The following is a 21,102-nucleotide window of genomic DNA, read 5'->3' as shown; positions in this document are numbered from 1 at the left end:
GAGGATTGCACACGCAGAAGGACAAAATTGGCAAGAAGCATTGCTATCTTATGTGGCTGTCTATCGAGCAACGCCTCATGCAACCACTGGAAAAAGTCCTGCAGAAGCATTTTTTGGGAGAAAAATCCGCACAAAAATGCCAGAAATAACGGAAATCCGAGACGACCAGGAGATGAGGGACCACGATGCTGAAAAGGTGCAGCAAAACTGTACACAGATTCGAAACGTGGAGCCAAGTACTCAGACATCATGCCAGGAGATAATGTTCTAGTGAGGCATGAAACTGGTGGAAAGCTAGACACACCTTATTACCATCAACCCTATACTGTCGTATCCAGAAGTGGCAGTATAGTGACAGTCAAGTCTCCGACTGGAGTCCTGTATAAGAGAAATGTATCAGGTGTAAAAAGGTACCAGTCCAGAGATACATCGAGCAAAGAGGTTGAAAGGCCAATACGAGATGCTGAAACTGAGAGACCTGATGCTGTTCCAGAGGCAGTTACCAGCACTCCTGATGAAGTGACTAGAGCGCCAGAAACACCCGAAGCCATGGTGAGCAGTATTTCCGACGCCGAGAGTGAACAACCGAGAAGCGACGACAATATCGCAGGCAGGCCGAAACGAAACCGGAAAGTGCCCAAACGATATGAAGACTTTGTGCCATAGTTTTAATAAGAACTTTGGGACAGTATTTTAATCTTATATCATAAAGTGCATGTATGAGTGCTGTAGGAAGTAAATTTTATGTAGTTGAGTTATAGTATCACCATTAGTTACGATGTTTGTATGTTTCCGAGGGATATTGGTAAGTGAAGGTAAGGTTTATTTCTGATTAAAGGAGGGATGTCATGATAATGAATATGTATGAGATGTACCGGAAGTCACGTGGTATGAGAGAGAGATAAGAGCACAAGCAGGAGAACAAAGGAAACTGGAAAATAAAGCCACTGAGAAGTTTACCTGATAAAACTTGTGTTTGATGTTTTATTAACTTCACATTTTGGGCCACAAATGTGACACCAGAAGTTACAGGGAGAAAGCTGCCTAGTGCGGAAATAAATCAGTTCATGGTTAAATGGCAGGGCAAACTTGATGGGCCAAATAGCTTATTTCTGCTCCTAAAGGCTGACTAGCAAAAAGTTCAAGAGTATCACCACCTCCAGATTACCTGCCAAGTCCACAATATGTGACACGTGTGTGTGTGTGTGTGTGTGTGTGTGTGTGTGTGTGTGTGTGTGTGTCTGTGTGTGTGTGTGTGTGTGTGTGTGTGTGTGTGTGCGCGCGCACGCTGCTGTTTCTTCATTGTCAATTAGCAATAGGTTAAAATGTCAGTCCTTCCAATAACATCTATATTCTGTGCATTAATTAAAAGAATGGCAATAATAGCACCTTTGATGCATCCAATTGCACATACACAATCATTTGCTCATCCTATAAAAGAGATGGCAGTGGTGGGGAGGGATATTTTATCCACCACTGGTTCATTTCCTGAGCAAGGTTGATCCAGCAATTAAATTTCCTTGTACATTGACATCCATGTGGCATGTCTTCCCAAGTCTCTTCAGAGCCCCAATAGCTCCTGCTGTTCCATAAATGGAAGACATGGATTCCAACCCCTAGATTCTTGGCTCAGTCCAAGGCAGAAGACCCTCCAATGAAGATTTCACTTTGTGGCCACATTCCTGAATTACTGTGTAAAGGCTTTTATTTCTAATGATTAAGAAAATGATGATGCAACTCAATTAGAGTCAATTTGCCTGAATACAAACTGGTGATGCTCAGTATGTATGTTTGTAGATCCAGATGTAATGCATGATCTCTGTGGCTGCATTTGACTGTGTGATGCTGTTACAAAAGGGTAAATTAATCATTTTGTGTTTTTGCAAAGTACTTGACATATTCTCTTTCCAGATTTTCCACAAAATGCCCATAATTCATCCTTTCTCACTAGATTAAGAATCAGCATTCCTATAGACGGCTATGTTCCCCAACCAATATAACAATCACCATCTCATTGATCTGACAATGAAGGTATCCTCAAAATCTAAATCAAAGCAAAAACTGTGGAAAAAGTAGGGTTTTTTTGTAGTCACCATTCAACTCTACTTCATCATTTTCCTGAAGCTTGAATTTGCTTGGTTCAAACTATCTTCTTTTGTCAGCAGGTGGAGCTAGATTACTGAAAAGCCTGGGGAGATCATTTAAAATCACTCCTACCATTAGGGTAAAAACACAATACTGGAGAAAGTCAGTAAGTCAAAGAGTGATTAAGATAAAGATACATAACCAATGTTTCGGGCTTGAACCCTTCATCAAGGTACCATCTGGGGTCTACTTCCCATTCTTCTTTATCTTGTTATATATTCATTTAAACATTTACGTACACCACCTTACAAAAATAAATAAGAATAGTGTATGGAAAAAAATCAAAGGCAGTTTCTTTGGTTCATTGATTATTCAGGAATCTGATGGCAGCAGAGAAGAAGTTGTCCTTGTGCCATTGCCAGGCTCCTATATTTTTCCCAATGGTAGCAAAGTGAAGAGGGCATGGTGTGGGAGGTGTGGGTCTTCGAGGATAGAGGTTGCTTTATTAAGATACCACCTCAATGAAATGGTCAGGTGCGCATGATGTCGCAAGCCAAGTTAACAACCTTGTGGAGTTTATTCTTGTCCTGAGAGTTGGCGCCTCCATATCAGGCAGTGACACAACCAGCCAAAATGCTCTCTACATGTAGAAGTTTACAAGAGTCTTTGGTGACATACCGAGTCTCCTCAAAAACCTTACAATATACAGCCACTATTGAGCCTTCTTCATGATTGCATCAACATGGATGCTCCAGGACAGATCTTTGGAGGTGTTGGCACCAGGAATTTGAAGTTCTTGACTCTCTCCATTACTGAGCCCTCAATGAGGACTGGTTCATGTTCTCCTGACTTCCTCCTGAAGTCCACAATCATCTCCTTTGTTTTGCTAATGTTGAGTGCAAGGTTGTTGGTGTGGTATCACTCAACAAACTGATCTATATGTGACATGAAATTTCCAGCATGAAGTTCCAAAACCACAATCATGGTGTTAGCAGAAAATTTACATGAAATTTCCAGTTAACAGTGCTACAATGTTTCTTAACTTTGGACATAAGAGGTTCAGTTCAAGAATGTTCAAATGGTTCTCAACAAAAATACTGTGCTACACAGAGATACTAAAAGGAGTTTACCAAACTTTTGATAAATAGGCATTTCCCCCCCCCCCCCACCCCCACCACAGTGACCTTTCATCAATTAATAGAAATGGAGAGGATTGGTAAAAATATTCCACAGATTAATGATGTAAGAATGCAAAACATAACCACCAGTGATGGAATAATTAAAACATAGAACAGACAGAATATCAGAGAGGAGGTGAACAGATATTTTATGGAATTAATTTTAGAGGATAATTTCTAGAATTAACAATCAAGAATTAGAAATTTAATATAAAGGCTTTAATATTAATTCCAATTAATCAGAAGGGATTGAGGACTGAGAGTGAGGGCATTCATACCAATTACTGGAATATTTTAGATTTACAAGTTCAAGGGAGGTCAACCATTAATTTTTGGAAAGGTTAAGGACAGACATAACAAACAATGGAAGAGTAAGACTGGGGTTAGAGTTGGTAATGTTGCAGAAGTTGAAATAAGTAGTCTTACTGATATGGTCAGTATTTGGAAGCTCGTTTCAAAGCCAAATATGAAATATTACAACCAGTCTTGGTTTGAATTCAGACATCTAAAAAGCTGGGTCAAGAGAAGGGATGGTAAGTAGTCTCCAGGGGAAACAGGAGACAAAATGGAGACTCTGGAAGAGGAGCCACGGATTACTAATTACAGAAGTAAAACACAAAAGTCTGCAGACACTGTGGGTGAAGTAAAAACAATGCTGGAGAAACTCAGCAGGTCAAACAGTGTACTTTGTCGAGCAAAGATAAAGACACAGAACCAACATTTTGGATTTGAGCCCTTGAAGGGTTTAAGCCCAAAACATTGGTTCTGTATCTTTATCTTTGCTACATAAAGTATTGTTTGACCTGCTGAGTTTCTCCAGCATTGTGTTTTAGATTAGTAATTACAATAAGATATAGAAGAGTGGAACCAAGTGTGGGTGGAAATTTGATTAAACTCAAACAAGTCCTTTGACAGAAGGGAACACATTTGGAAGACATTTAGAGGCTAAAGAAGAAATGTATATTGGAAATGTCTTTTAAAAAAACAGGAGTAGCAAGAGTTGGTCTTAAGGAGAGAAGTAATGACAGCAACAAAGGGAAGGGGACAAGTATAAGAGTGAACTGGTAACATTATCAATTAACAGGTTCTTCAAGATAAAACACAATTTGGTCTTACTTATATGAGCTTGGAGAGGAAGATAGGAAACCTTGGGCAGATCCTGGGCAATGGGGATGTAGGAAACAACTTAGAAGCTAAGTAATCCAGAAGTCTCAATCACAATGAGACTTGCACCCTGTAAGCAGCAAGGAAATACGAGCAATAGGTTTATGACAATGGTTTGCAGTAAACTGAAATCCTCCTGGGCTTTCCTTGAAGAAGGAGTCAGGCCTGGAACATCGATTATACATCTTTGCTTTCTATGGATGCTGCGGGACCTGCTGAGTTTTTCCAGCAATTTTGTGTATTTATTACAATCAGAGCATCTGCAGGCTTCCTGATGTCATTGAAGTCAGTATCTGCATTCTTTGGTTTAAAGGAGCAGAGGTGGAGATTGGGTCACAAGTTGGGTCAAGATGAATGAAAGCAATGATCTTGAAAGGAGACTAGGGCAACAATAAGGAAGCATCTCTGACAGAAATTATTGCTGAAGAGTTAAGGTGGAACGACTAAGAGAATCAGTGAGTAAACAAGCTATCAATAACTACACAACAGAACTGGGGAGAGGTAATAAATATAGCCTTCCAAGCCTTGGGGTGATCACTTTGTACATACAAGAATACAAAGGACAGGTTTAAATTAAAATACGATATTAAAAGTTGTAATTGTGCTAAAATTGAATTAGCTACCAAATTATAGAATGAAAACAAGAAAATGATGCAGAACACCAAGATTATAGAATCAATGATTTTATGCTTCATAAAAAAATCCCTTTCAAAAAAAAATTCTCAAAATTGGTATAACAGACAGCATTTGTAATGGAAAGCACTATGATAATAGTTTTCCAGAGTAAAATACTTCCATTTTATTGTCATTTTTAAGTAAAAAATTTACTTGATCATAGTGATATTCTATTAACGCTCGCAATCCAGACGTGTAGTATATCAGTATATATAACATTGTATTCTTTACTTGTCACCAGTTGTGGCCTAAAACAACAAATATATTTCTTCCTTGTAAATTAGTGATCAACAGTCTTCATTTCATGAAATTACTCTTGCATAAAGAATACAACAAATGAAAGACGTGCCTTTTCATAATGCAAGTGTTTGTGTGTGGTTGCCATGGTAATAGCATGAAACAAGTTATGCAGCAAAACAGGTATTCATTTGGTATTTCCGCAAAGCAGGCATTGCGGGATGTTCAAACATGCAGAAAGGTACAAAATTGTTCAACAATACTTTGACATAAGGGATATGAAAACCACCAGAATTCATCATTGCGTAACCAAACAAGAACAAATATAAGCAAATCAGAGATCCAAAAAGATTTAGCAATATTAAGGGAGAGTCATTTTCTGAGATTATTCGTTATGTAGTTAAGGGTGTGCCTGAGGATTCATGCATGAGGAATTGCAGAGAATACCATTTAGATTTAGCACTGATTTTTAGTGAAATGAGGCATGAAATAATATTTGGTTGCGAGGTGGAACATGAATGAACAAGAAAAATGAGCAAGAATAAACAGACATGATGGTCATTAGTATCAACTTACACTATATTTATTCATGGCTGTTAAAAGATGAGAGAGTTCAATGTCATGTTCATCTAGATTTACCCAAATTTCACATTTATTGTCAGAGTACATACATCACATACAACCCTGAGATTCTTTTTTCTTGTGAGCGAGGCAAAATTATCACTTATTGGCAGTGTAAAAAAGAAAAAGACTGACTCAATGGAAACGAATAAAGAAATGTAAACAAAATGACTGAAATACAGGTCGTCCTCAACTTATGACGGTAATGGGGACCGAAGGGTTGGTTGTAACTCGGGTTTGGTTGTAAGTCAGGGAACAGGATCTCAGGCAGCCGTGGGGAACTCGGGCTGCCACTGGGAAAGGGGGCCTCAGGCTGCTGATGGGAGTGGGAACAACTGTATACTTTTAACACAAAATATGTGCTTGTGCAGTAGTTTTAAGTAAAGATTTTTTTTAAAAATTGGTCGTATGTGCGGGTGGATGTAACTTGAGTAGGTCAGAAATCGAGGATTACCCGTATAGAGCAGAAAAAAAATCAAGAAAGTGCACAAGATGGTTATAATATGAATGTTTGCCTCAAAACACTGAATTTCATGACCTGTTCATGACAATAAATTCTGAAGTAAGAGTCCTTAATTAAGTCCCTGATTGAGTATTGGTGAGGAGTCTAATGGTGGAGGGGAAGTAGCTGTTCCTGAACCTGGTGGTGTGAGTCCTGTGGCACCTATACCTCTATCCTGATGGTATCAGCAAGAACAGAATGTGTGCTGGAAGGTGTGGATCCTTGATGATTGCTGGTGATCTCTGATGGCAGCGTTCTCTGTAGATAATCTTATGGTAGGGAGGGTTTTTCCTGTGATATCCTGTGTCCACTACCTTTTTCAGGGCTTTAAGGTCAGGGGTATTGGTGTCTCCATACCAGACTGTGATGCAGCTAGTCAGCACACTTTCTTCACTCATTTATAGAAATTTTCCAGGGTTTCCGATGTCGTGTGAAATCTCCACAAACTCCTGAGCAAGTAGAGGTGCTGACGTGCTTTCTTCATGGTGCCATTTGTGCGTTGGGTCTAGGAAAATCCTCCAAAGCTAGTGACATCCAAGAACTTAAATTTGCTCACCCTCTCCACCTCTGTTCTCCCCCCATGATCGTACATATCTAATTTTCCTTTCCTGACGTCAACAATCAGCTCCTTGGTTTTGGTGACATTGAGTGCGAGGTTGTTGTTGGAGCACCATTCAGCCAAGTTTTCAATCTCCCTCCTGAATACTGACTCATCATCCATTTTTATACAAACCACTAATGTGGTACCATCAGCAAATATGTAGATGGTGTTGTTGTCGTGTAGCGTGTAGAGCAGAGGGCTAAGAACACAGCCCTCTGGTAATGATGGAGATGGTACAAGAGATATTTTTACCATTCCACACTGATTATGGTCTGAAGGTGAGGAAATCCAGTATCCAATTAAATTTGGATAGGGATAAGGATAGAAGCAGGAAGTTGCAAAGAGAATAATTATGTGACTAAGCAAAACAAAGGCAATTGGAATTAAATATTTTCAAGTCAGGGCCAAATTCCACTGCACACAAGATGGTTGTTTATTTTGTAAATGATGGTTGTACACAGGAAAGGTAGACAAGTAAATATAGTTGGGAGCCAATCATTAAAACCTAGTGAATAGGTACAAAATAGTCAAAGTAAATGCCAATAACCTTGATGATCATCTTAAGGGAATAAAAATACAAAAAACCCTCAAATCATCCACTATTCTCTCCAAACAACCACACCTTGAAGGCTGTAATAAGTTTTGTATCTTGGCACACAAATACACTAGGATTCTCATCTTTTTAGAAATTAACCTGAACTATGGCATCCTGCATATATTTGTACATCACATAAATTGGCCCTTTGCTCAATCACATTCATGCCAATCTTTTTGCCCATCAACACTAATCCTACTTGCATGCAGTAAGACCATAACAATTTAGGTTTGCCCTACAAAAGGGCCTGCAAATTTAGGATATTAACCACTTCCTTTGCAAAAAAGAACTTTTCCTCAGATGCCCTTTAAAATCCTCACCTTGTTTTCAATATCTCCAACATGGGAAATACATTTTGACCATCTTCCTTATCTATTCCTTTCATAACCATGTATACTTCTATTAGGTTACACTTTTGTCTGCTTCACTCCAAGCAGAACAAGTTCATCCCTCCCAACCTCTCTCCATTGTTAATATCCTCAGTCCAGGTACCACACTGGCGAATCTCTTCTGCACCCTCTCATCCTTCATAGGGTGTGGGAAAATGATTGCCAAAATGATTGTGGCCCAGCCAGTGTTTTTAAAAGTTGCAATTTAATGTCCTAATTCTCGTATTCCATCCAATGACCTTTAAAGATAAGCATGACAGATGCTCTTCACCAGCCTATCCTCCTTTGTTACCGTGTTCATGGAACTATGGATTTTGACACCCTGGTCTCTGTTCATCAGTATTCCCTATTATTCATGTTGTATTCCATGTGAATTTTTGAAATGTATCACCTTGCATTCGTTGGAATTAAATTCCATCTGCCAATGCTTCATCCAACTTTTCATAAGGTCTTGTACTACTTTGAACATAGAAGATTGAATGTCTCAATTAAGATCATTCAAATGCATAAAACTGATAACTTAGATAAATCATTTCCTCATTTTGGAGGAGATGGGAGAGATGAATCAAAAGTAAAGAACATCATCTGATTCCTCTGAACTAGTGTTAAGAACTCCTGGTGTGGCTACACCATGTTCATAACTTTGGCTTCAGGCAAGGAAGGAGAGAATTGGAATACAGCCGCAGTGGGGAGTTGGTAGGTCTGTGTACCCGCTTTTTACTTTCTCCATTCTGCTGGATGCTGCAGAATTAATGAGAAAGGACTTGGTACAATTAAGCACCTGAGCTTAAGATGGCGACCATAAAATGAGAAGTAGTGCTGTGTGAATTGAACCACACTCGATTTGAAAATTATACTAAAACAATAGATGCTGGAAGTAAATTTAAGAAAATACAGATTTGGCAATACTGTGGAGAAAGTTCATCCTGATTTATGCTCTCTTTCCATAGATAAAGGTCTGAACTGCCAAATATCTCATCAATTTCCTGTTAGAAATTGTGTATTTGAAGATCTGCTGGAGTCGATTTTAATGATTCTATTTTTCAAAGTTTTACTTTGAGGCTTGTCAAAAGTTCTACAATTATTTTGTAACTCAAAAAATTCTTGAAAGTCAATACTATGCAAAAGTCAAATTACAAGGAGAAATCAAGCCTGTGAATTCTGAATCAATTCTGAACAACCACCTCTGCTAACATTTTAATTGGTGATTGTATCTTCCTGGTCATGTCTGAAATTCTGGACAGCAGCCAGTTATGTACACTAAATTGTAACTACCTGCTTCAAGGCATATCTTTTGCTTCTCCATAAATCAGAAGCTTTGTGGATTTTTTTTAACCTGATGGTCCCAACCCAAGTGGTTTATCAGGCAGCAAATATCTGATTTACTTCAAAGACAATGAGATTTGTGAACTCTTTATATTCTAGAATCAGATTATCAAATTATACTGAGAGATTCGGAGTTTTGTGGATTAATTTTCCAATGAGTATCGGAGAGTAAAATGTATTTAAGAAAAAATTAGATGCCACAAAAAGGAGTGACCAATGTTTTGGGCTTGGAGATGAGGCAGTTTTCATAGAAAAAATGTCCGAGCCAAACTTATTATCAATATTGGTACATGTTCTATATACCTATGGAAGCAATTGAGTATGTTGTGTACCACATATTTGAGTTCACAGCTAATATTGTATATACAAGACTCCTGAGAACTGTTGAAGATTTCCATTGAAATTAGCTTCTGTCCTTCAATGTTGAGGCCTCTTTCAAAGAACTGAAACAATCTCCTGCTAATCATCTTCTTTAATTTGTTAATGGTTATGCCAGTTTTTAAGAAAGTGTCTTCTTAGGCAGTGATTTTTTTTAACCGCTACTTAATTTTGTCAGCTATCTACCACCACCTTAGTTCACAAGTCACCTGGTCACACTCTGGTAATACTTCACCACACAAGTGAATAGCCCCATTTATCCATCAGACAGAAACTCCATCCTTCATGCCCATAATCCTCTCCATTAAAACACACCCCACCAATCTATTTCACAATACTGTACACCAGTCCTCTTGGCTCCTGTTCTTGTGTTCTGATTGGACTGATGAACTAACTTGGTCGAATGCTGCCATCACCAACAATTGATCTTGTGCCTTCACTTGGAAAATTAGCTTTTGAGAAAGTGAATATAAATTATAATGGAGTGGCATTCAGTAACAATGTACCTTTGATCAGGTCTAAACCTTGTGTCCGTTTGTGGAAGGTATGATCTTTCATCAGGTTCCAATTCATTTAATCCAAGTGAAAATTTGGTGAGACCATAATATTGCTCAAAATCTTTTGGCATGGGATCTGAAAAGAGAATTAATGACACATAGGTTTTGATACATAATCAGAACTCATACATGCACCTGGCATAGAAACCTTCAAATGTTAATAATAATTCTCAGACATGGTTTAAAAGATGAACAGCTATTTTTCATGCAAACTGCTCCAGATTTTTCTAAATTTTGGAACTGTAGAAAAATAATTCACAATCATATTTACTTTAGATTTTACTCTCAAAATGGTTTATTTAATCCAGCCCGATTAACATAATTATTTAGCCAAACAACTACTTAAAGGAGAATAAGTTTGTAAAGTGCAAAAATATTCTATGATTCACATCAACTATAATGAATGGAAGTTTGACTCAAACATTTGATTCTAAATAGATATTTGATCAAATTTATCACAATTAACAAAATACTAAATAGTGATTTTACTGATTTTTGATTGTTGACAAGTGCTTCAAAGTACTGAAGAACTGAGATTATTTTCTTATTAGTTGCATTGTCCTTCCCATTTCTGAAGCACCCCAATTTTTGATGGAATGGGGGGGGGGGGGGTGGTAGAAAGAAAATAAGGCATATGGAGTAAAGGGAAAAGAGACTGAAGGTGGAGACAGCTGGTGAGGGAAGGAGATAGGTGGTACCTTGCAAGGGAGGAATAGTGGTCAGACTGGAACAGGGTGGGAGGGGTGTGTGAGTGGTGGGCAGGGGGAGAAGGGGAAAGGAACGGTAACAAAGGGCTGTGGTGGGAAGGGGTAGAAATTTAAAAGAACCTGATTGTAGGAGGATCCATGTGGGCAAGCGAAAAGGATCAGGGGAGGAGCAATTTACTTGGAACTGTAGAATCTAATTTTCAAACAGTTGTCTTGTCAAGTACTCAGGTGGAGTGTGAGGTGCTGTTCATCAAATTTATGTTTAGTTCCAGAATTTTCTGGGAAGATCGAAACCTAATATTAAACAGAATCACAAAAAATAATAGACCAAAAGATCAAAAAGTTTTTCTGTTAAATAATATAAAAGACAAAAAATTAGAACTAAAATTAGACAAAGCCCAAATAAAATTTATTATGATAGCACTAGCAGTAGCCAAAAAATGTATGATGACAACCTGGAAATTGGAAACAAACCTTAAAATACAACAGTGGTATCCAGAAATAAACAAGTCTATTCCATTAGAAAAAAATTACAGACAATCTGAAAGACAAGTGTACATTATTTGGACAAATTTGGGAACCATACATAAAATATGTCAGAGAAGGCCGACCACAAACCTCCATCTCGTAAAGCAATATAATTATGAATGCAATAAGATTTAAATATGTGAAAGTAGACGATACAATGTTTTTTTCTTTTTTTTTGGTTATTTCTTTGTTTTAAGTGTTTTATCATTTATTGATTCTTGATAAGGGTGGGGAAGGGGAGAGAGGAAGTGGGGGAAAAGAAAAAATGTCACTATGTATATATTGTTGATGAGCATTTGTGGATGTTGTTATTGATATGACTTGTAGTGCAAAAATAAATAAATAAATTGAAAATTATGTTTAGTCCCATCCTGGCAATGTAGAAGGGCGAAGACATACAGGTAAATGTGGAATGGGGAGAACTAAAGCAGCTAGGAACCAGAAGCTCCAGTTGGTAAAGCAGTTAACTCATCTGCATTTTGTGTCATCGACATAGAGGTCACAATAAGAGCTTCAAACATAACAGATAATGCTTCAGGAGGTGCAGGAAGTTAGTGGATAGTCTGTGTCCTGAGATGGGAGATCTCAGATGGATGCAAAAATCCAGAAGAGGAGAGAGGTCAATTCGAGTATCGTTCCCCGTGGACAAAGGCAGTGTCAATGTTGATGGGCATGTTGACCTCAAGTTTGAAGAGGCCAGATAGCAGCTCTCTTCACTCTACCCCTGGCTCACAATTTCACCAACAACCATCAGGCCCACACTCTCTCATACCTTCACAAATCTAATCACTTCAGGAGATGTGCTCTTCACAGCTTCCAACCAGATATTCCCAACCCCATCAGGCCTGTTTTTATCTCCCAAGATTCACACACAGAACTGGTCTGGTCAAACCACTGCTTCAGTCTGCTCTTACCCCACTGAACATATTTGCTTACACCTTCCCACCTATGTCATGGACAACACACATGCTCTCTACTTCAACACATTCCAGTTCCCTGGCTCCCACCACCTCATCTTTACCATGGGCATCCAGCTCCCTACATACCTGTGTCCCAATTACAGTACTAAGCCTAACATCTTCTATCTGCAACTCATCTTATCCCAGGACATTCAGCACATTAACTTTCCTACAGGTCACGATTTCAGATGAATACTTCTATGACCGAGTTCAATTTGAAATTTAATAAAGAGAAACTAAAGTCAGAGTATTGGCATTTTAGTAAAGGGAATTACAGTGGTATGAGAGAGGAACTGGCCATAGTAGATTGGAAGGGGGCACCAGTAGGAAGGATGGCAGAGCAACAGTAGATGGAGTTTCTGCAAGGAATGAGGAAGGTGGAGGAAATATTCAAATGGAAAAGTCAAAGCCAATGTAAAAGCAAAATACAAGGAAGCAAAAATTAGTGGGGAAAATAGCAGATTGGGAAGTTTTAAAAAGCTTGCAGAAGGTAACAAAAAAAAAATCATAGGGAGGGAAAAGATAAATAAGAAAGTTGTTTTGCAAATAATATCAAAGATGATTCAAAAAAGCTTCTTCAAGTACATAAAGAGTAAAAGAGAGGTGATATAAGACCATTAGAAAATTATGCTGAAGAAATAATGGGAGATAAGAAGATGGAAGAGGAATTAAATTAGTATTTTGCATCATTCTTCATTGTGGAATAAATTAGCAGGGTGCCAAATGTTAAAGTGTATCAGGCAAGTGAGTGCAGTTACTATTTCAAGGGAGAAGATGCTCAAAAAGCTGAATGGTCTCAGAATAGATGTTGCCTGGACCAGATGGATTGCACCCTTGGGTTTTAAATGTTACATTTAAAAAAAAATGTAGACATGCAGCATGGTAACAGGGCTTTCCAGCCAATGAAACCATGCTAAACAAATATCCTAATTTACTTACAACCCCTACATGTTTGTGAAATGTAGGAGGAAACTGGAGCACCTGCAAGAAACCCACACAGACACAGGGAGAACATACAAACTATTACGGACAGGGCCAGATTTGAACCCGGGTTACTGGAGCTGTAAAAGCATTGTTCTAACCATTCCTGAAAGAAGTAGCAGTAGAAATTGTGGAAGCATTGGTAATAATCTTTCAGGAATCAATAATTCTGATATGATCCCAAAGGACAGGAAAATCACAAAAGTTACCACACTATGCAAGAAAGGAGAGAGGCAGCAGAAAGGAAATTATTGACCAGTTAGCCTGACAGATGGTTTGGAAGATATTGCAGTCAATTGTCATGGATGAGGTTATGGAGTACTTGGAGGCACATGACAAGATAGGCTAAAGCCAGCACGGTTTCCTTAAAAGAAAATCATGCTTGCCAAAGCTATTGGAAATCTTTGAAGAAGTGGCAAGCAGGCTAAATAAAGGAGATGCAATGAATGTTGTGTATTTGGAGGCTTTGACAAGGCTACTTTACAAGACAAGAACCCATGGTATAACAGGAAACATACTAGCATGGTAGTGCATTGGCTGATTGGCTGGAAATAGAGTCGGAACACAGGGATCATATTCTGGTTGGCTGACACTTGCTTGTGGTGTTCTACAGGGGTAGGTGTTGAGACTGCTTCTTTTTATGATGTATATTAATGATTGAGATTATGGAATGAATGGCTTTGTGGCCAAGTTTGCAGATGATACAAAGGTAGGTGGAGGAGCAGATAGTTTTGAGGAAACAGGAAGTCTGCAGAAAGATGTCGACAGAGGAGGAGAATTGGCTGAGAGTGGCAAATGAAATACAATGTTGGATAGCGTATGGTCATGCATATTGGTAGAAATTAAACCGGCAGACTATTTTCTACATGGGGAGAATTTTAAAAATTTATATTTAATTTAATTTTTAAGAAAAAAAATACACACACACACACATAAGACTCAATAAATGTATATACAAATATACAAAAAAAATTATATCCTTTCTCATTAAAGCCTAGAAATAACCCCTCCGAGAAAGGAAATGAAACAGTGGACAGAAGGGGGAGAATAAGAAAAAAAGGAAAAGATGGAAAGAGCTGGCATTAACATTTAATACAAATAAAGTAGAAATAAAATTAATAAATTACTAATAAGGGATGAAAATTAAATATAAAATATTTAATAAATAGACTAAACTATCCATGCATTTAAATAATTAAGATAAGGCTGCCAAATCTCTATGAACACGTTATATTCATTTCCAAGATTATAAGTAATTTTCTCCAGGGATAGACAACTTTGCATTTCCATATTCCAATGATCAATATGTAAGAGGGAATCAGATTTCCATGTTACTGCTATACATTTCCTAGCTAATGCTAAAGCAATTTTAATAAATTTGAATTTACTTTTGGGAAAATTTAAAATACCCAGATGCAAAGAGATCCAGGAGTCCTTGTGGAGGATAGCCCAAAGATAAATTTGTATATTGAGTTAGTGGTGAAGAAAGCAAATGCATGTTGGCATTCATTTCAAGAGGAAAAGAATATGGTTAAGAACAGAGATATGATGTTGAGACTTTATAAGGCATTGGTGAGACCTCATTTGGAGTATTGTGAGCAGTTTTGGACTCCTCATTTAAGAAAGGATATGCTGATATTGAAGAGGATTTCACACAGATGATTCTGGGAATGAAAGGGTTATCATGTGAGGAATATTTGACAGCTCTTGGCCTGTACTTATTGGAATTTAGGAGAATGAAGGGGATCTCAATAAAACATTTTGAATGTTGAAAGGCATGGACAGAGTAGATATAGAAAGGTTATTTCCCATTGTGGGTGAGTTTAGGACAAGATGGCACAACTTCAGAATTGAAGGGCGTCTGCTTAGAACAGATGCGAAGGAATTTCTTCAGCCAGAGGGTGGTAAATCTGTGAAATTTCTTGCTACAGACAGTTGTGGATGTCAAGTCAGTAGGTGTATTTAAGGGAGAGATTGATAGGTTCGTGAGTATCCAGAGCATCATGTAATGATAGTGATCATGGTTGCAATGCAACTAGCAATGCCTTAAGGATTATAGCTCCTGTTTGATTATACTTGGCTGCCAGCAGGGGGGCTGACACAGAGCAGAAGAGAGCATGCAAGATCTGTAATGGTGACTTGCAGCCTCACGGCATACCTCATGGTGCTGTTTACATCAACTTTGAAGTAAATAACCTTTTCCTTCATCTATGAGTTGTCTAGGAACTCACACATATGAAATTAAATAGATAAAAGATTATGGAGAGAAAGCCAGGCAATGGGGCTTATGATTGAACATGTCTTGATGGGCTGAAAAGCCCATTTCTGCTCCTGTCTTATGATCTTATGGTAAAGGTTCCATATACTTTTAGATTTAACAGCTTTGAAATCACAGCCTTGAACATGTGCCCCACAAGTGCAACAGAGATGCTCAAATTTATCACAGAACAAATGCAGTCTTTCTTGAAATTCACTAAGTGCCTACATTTTCAAAAAAGCCTGCAAATGCCAGAAATCCAAAATAAAACAGAACATTCTGGAAATGCACATCAGATCATGCCATATCAATGGGAAGTGAAGAGCTGCACAGTTAACATAATGTTGTTACAGCACCAGCGACGGGTTCGAATTCAACGCTGGCTACAAGGAGGTTTTAGGTTATCCCCATGTCAGTGTGGGTTTCCTCTAGGTGCTCTGGCTTCTTCCCACACTCCAAAAATGTACAGGGGTTGTCTATTAATTGGTGTATTTGGGTGGTATGGGTCTGTGGGCCAGAAGGGCCTGTTACTGTGATGTGTCTCTAAATTCAAATTTCATTGTTATAAACAAACATTTCAAGCTGAAGACACTTCACCAGAACTGAAAAAGAGAAAAAAAGGTAAACTCAAAAATTGGGTCCAGTGATCATTATGCCGTTAGTTTCCAGTTATTATGGAGAAGGATAGGTCTGGGCCTTAGGTTGAGATTCTAAAATGAGGAAAGGCCAATTTTGAGAAAATGATACAGGATCGAGAATGCGTGGATTGGAATACGTTGTTTAGAGGCAAGGATGCGTGAGGTTAAGTGGTGGACCTTCAAAGTCAAATTTTGAGAGTAGAGTTTGTCTGTTCCTATCAGAATTAAAGGCAAAGTTAACAGGCATAGAGAACCTTGGTTTTTGAGGGATATACCTCAAGAAAGAAATCAGGAAGGATTAAAAAAGACATGAGGTTGCTTTGGCAGATAATGTGAAGAAAAATCCTAAGTGTTTCTACAGGTATATTAAGAGCAAAAGGGAAGTAAGAGGCCAAATTGGTCGCCTTGAAGATCAGAGTGGTTGGCTTGGTATGGAGCAAAAAACAATGGGGGAGATCTTAAATGTTTTTTTTTCCGCATCAGTATTCACTCAGGAAGCAGGCACAGAGTCATGGGAAGCAAGGAAAACAAGCAGTGAGATCATGAAACCTATAGAGATTAAATAGAAGGAAGCACTTGCTGTCTTAAAGCACATAAGGGTGGGAAAATCCCCATGTCCTGACAAGATATTCCCTCAGTCCTTGAGGGAGGTTTGCATAGAAATTGCAGGGGCTCTGGCAGAAATGTTTAAAATGCTATTAGCAAAAGGTGTGGTGGCAGAGGATTGAAGGGTATCTCATGCTCTTCCATTGTTTAAAAAAGGTCCCAAAGGTTAACTGTGGAAATTATAGGCCAGTGAACCTGACATCAGTTGAGGTATATTATAGGAAGGTGTTCTAAGGGATCACATATACAATTATATGGATAGCCAGAACCTGATTAGGGATAGTCAAAATGGCTTTGTTTAAACAATCATATAGTTTTTTTTAGGAGGTTTGCAGGAAAGCTGATAAAGGAAGGCTGTGGACGTTGTCGACATGGACTTTAGTAAGGCCTTTGACAAAGTCCCATGTGGGAGATTAGTCAGGAAGGCTCAGATGATAGGTATTCATGGCGAAGTAGTGAATTGGATTCAACAATGGCTGGATGGGAAAAGCCAGAGAGTAGTAGTGAATGATTGCTTCTCAGACTAGAGGCTTGTGACTAATGGTATGCCTCAGGGATCAGTAATGGGACCATTGTTGTTTGCATCCTGACTAACCTCGCATGTGGGACATTGCCAAAGGCCTTACTAAAGTCCACGTACACAACAGCCTTCCTTCATCACGTTTCCTGGTAATCTTCTCGGAAAACTTTCAGATTGTTTAAACCTGATCTCTTTGAACACCTTCAAATAATTTACCTACTACTGATGTCAGACTTACTGGCCTCTAATTTGCACAGTTACTTTTGGAGCATTATTTAAACAATGGAACAAAGTGACCTAACCTCCAATCCTCTGACACCACATCCATGGCTAAGGACATTTTAGATATTTCTGCCAGAGCCCCTGCAATTTCTACATTAGCCTCCCTCAAGGTCCAAGGGAATATCTTGTTGGGCTCTGGGGATTTATCCACCCTTATTTGCTTTAAAGAGCAAGCACCTCTTCCTCTTTAATCTGTATTGGCTTAACGGTTTGTTTTCCTTACTTTCCATGACTCTGTGCCTGAGTGAATGCTGATACAAAAAATTATTAAGATCACCCCCATCTTTTTTGGCTCCATGCATACCAACATTTCATCGGATGCAAGGATCGACAACGAGATAGACAACAGACTCGCCAAGGCAAATAGTGCCTTTGGAAGACTACACAAAAGAGTCTGGAAAAACAATCAAATGAAAAACCTCACAAAGATTAGCGTATACAGAGCCGTTGTCATACCCACACTCCTGTTCAGCTCCGAATCGTGGGTCCTTTACCGGCATCACCTACGGCTCCTAGTACGCTTCCACCAGCGTTGTCACCGCTCCATCCTCAACATTCATTGGAGCCACTTCATCTCCAACATTGAAGTACTCGAGATGGCAGAGGCCGACAGCATCGAATCCACGCTGCTGAAGATCAAACTGTGCTGGGTAGGTCACGTCTCCAGAATGGAGGACCATCGCCTTCCCAAGATCGTGTTATATGGCAAGCTCTCCACTGGCCACTGAGACAGAGGTGCACCAAAGAAGAGGTACAAGGACTGCCTAAAGAAAGCTCTTGGTGCCTGCCACATTGACCTCCGCCAGTGGACTGATATCACCTCAAACCATGCATCTTGGCGCCTCACAGTTCGGCAGGCAGCAACCTCCTTTGAAGAAGACTGCAGAGCCCACCTCACTGTCAAAAGACAAAGGAGGAAAAACCCAATACCCAACCCCAACCAACCAATTTTCCCTTGCAACCGCTGCAACCGTGTCTGCCTGTCCCACATCGGACTTGTCAGCCACAAACGAGCCTGCAGTTGACGTGGACATTACCCCTCCATAAATCTCTGTTCGTGAAGCCAAGCCAAAGACATACCAACCACTCTGATCTTCAAGGGGACCAATTTTGTCCCTTACTATCTTTTTGTTCTTAATATACCTGTAGAAACCCTTAAGATTTTCCATTACTTTGTCTGCCAAAGCAGCCTCATGTCTTCTTTTAGTCTTCCTGATTTATTTATTAAGGTTTTTCTTGCATTTTTAAAAAAATACTCCTTAAGTTCCTCATTTGCTACATGTTGCCTATTCCTGCGATTCACCTTCAGAACCAGGCCCTAAAAACCAAGGTTCCCTTTGCCTGTTAAGTTTGCCTTTAATCCTGACAGGGACATACAAACTCTGTACTCTCAAAATTTCACCTTTGGTGTTTCACTTACTTCACACATCCTTGTCCAAAAACAATTTCTCCCAATCCACACATACAAGATCCTTTCTCATTTCCTTAAAATTGGATTTTCTCTACTTGAGAACCTTAACCTGATGCCCAGTCCTATCATTTTGCATAATTAACTTAAAACTAATGGCATTATGATCACTGAACCCAAACTTTTCCCCTACACATACTTCTGTCATCTGTTCTGTCTCATTCCCCAATAGGAAATCCAGTATTGCACTCTTTTCAATTGGTACCTCTATAAATTGATTTAGAAAACTTTTTTGAACACATTTGACAAATTCCAAGTCATCCAGCCTTTTTACAGTATGGGAGCTCCAGTCAATATGTGGAAAGTTAAAATCTATTCTCACAGCCTTGTGTATCTTGCAGCTGTCTGTTATCTCTCTACAGATTTGTTATTTCAATTCTCTCTATTGGGAATGTCTATCAAACAACACCATGAGTGTAGTCATACTTTTCCCGTTCCTCAGCTCCATCCATATTGCCTCAGCAGATGAGTCCGCTGGTCTGTCCTGCCTGAGCATAGCAATAATATTTTTCCTGATGAGCAATGCCACTCGTCCCCAACCCCTTTTCATCCCTCCCCCATTCTATCACTTCTGAAGCAACTGAAGCCCAGAACATTGAGCTGTCAGTCCTTCCCCTCCTGTAATTGTTTCACAAATGAACACAATGTTATAATTCCACCTGACAATCCATGCTCTGAGCTTGTCTACCTTTCCTACAATACTCCTTGCATCGAAATAGATGCAGCTGACAACATTTCCACCATGTACAACCTGTTGACTTTGCATGCAATTTTCACATCATCTTTTCCTTCCTCCACTCCTCTGACCACTCTAGAACTCTGGTTCCCATCCCCCTGAAATTCAATTTAAACTCTAATCCATCTCCCCCAACCAAAAAAAAAAATTGGAGCGGCACTAGCAAACCTTCCTGCAAGAATATTAGTCCCTCTCCAGTTCAGATGCAAACTGTCCCATCGGAACAGGCCCCATCTTCCCTAGAAGGGAGGCCAATGATCCAGAAATCTGAAGCTCTCCCTCCTGCATCATGCCTTTAGCCATGTGTTAAGCTGCATGATCCTCCTATTTATAACCTCTCTGGCTCGTGGCATAGGTAGCAATCCTGAAATGAAAACCCTGGAGGTCCTGTCTTTCAAACACATGCCTAACTCACTGAACTCTCCTTGCAGGACCTCCTCACTCTTCCTACCCACATCATGGACCACAGCATCTGGTTGCTCACCCTCCTTCCTGAGAATGCCTTGAACTTAATCATCTGAGATTCTGGCATCAGGGAGCCAACATACCTCTAGGATTGTTGATCCCTTCTACAGAATCTCTCATCCGTCCCTACAGCTCACCTCTTCACCTCCCTTCCCTTTTTAGCCACAGGACCAGACCCCATCCCAGAGTCCTGATCTCTGTGGCTTGTCCCTGGTAGGTAATTTCCCTTCCCCCTCCCACCACCCCCGCCAACAGTATCCAAAAGGGGAAAAGCTACAGAGGTGCCCTGCACTGCCTGTTTGATCCCTTTCCCTCTCCCGACGGTCACTCATCTACCCTCCTCCAGCCTCCTTGCTGTGATCGAGTCCCTCTAACTCCTGACTATCACCTCCTCAGCCTCCCAAATGAACTAGAGTGAGAACACTGAGAAAATTTGAGCTGCAAAATACATACTAGGGAGCCTTCACCTCTAGAGGAAAGCAAAAGAAACAACAACCAGTGGAGCCAACATCACAGATGGAGAATTGACATCAGAATCAAGTTATCTTCAGTCGCAGAATTAAATATTAGGAAGTTAGAAGGCTATAGTGTGCCCAGACAGTTGTTAAGTGCCGTTTCTCAAAATTGCTTTGGAGATTCATTGTAAC

General features: G+C 39.4%; 1 protein-coding gene across 3 annotated transcripts in view; it reads right to left on the bottom strand.

The window, feature by feature from the left end:
• osbpl3b (oxysterol binding protein-like 3b) overlaps positions 1-21,102 on the bottom strand; it is a 175,045-nt gene that overhangs the window by 10,758 nt on the left and 143,185 nt on the right. For 2 of the 3 annotated variants that reach the window (XM_069914155.1, XM_069914156.1), the window contains one exon: positions 10,258-10,384. In XM_069914155.1, the coding sequence (XP_069770256.1) occupies positions 10,258-10,384 (127 nt within the window). Of the gene's footprint in view, positions 1-10,257; positions 10,385-11,199; positions 11,310-21,102 lie in introns of those variants that run through there. The other variant, XM_069914157.1, reaches the window with a different exon arrangement.

The sequence above is a fragment of the Narcine bancroftii genome, chromosome 1 (assembly GCF_036971445.1).
Source record: "Narcine bancroftii isolate sNarBan1 chromosome 1, sNarBan1.hap1, whole genome shotgun sequence".
NCBI lineage: Eukaryota > Metazoa > Chordata > Chondrichthyes > Torpediniformes > Narcinidae > Narcine > Narcine bancroftii.
This window is presented reverse-complemented; position numbering and strand designations above follow the sequence as displayed.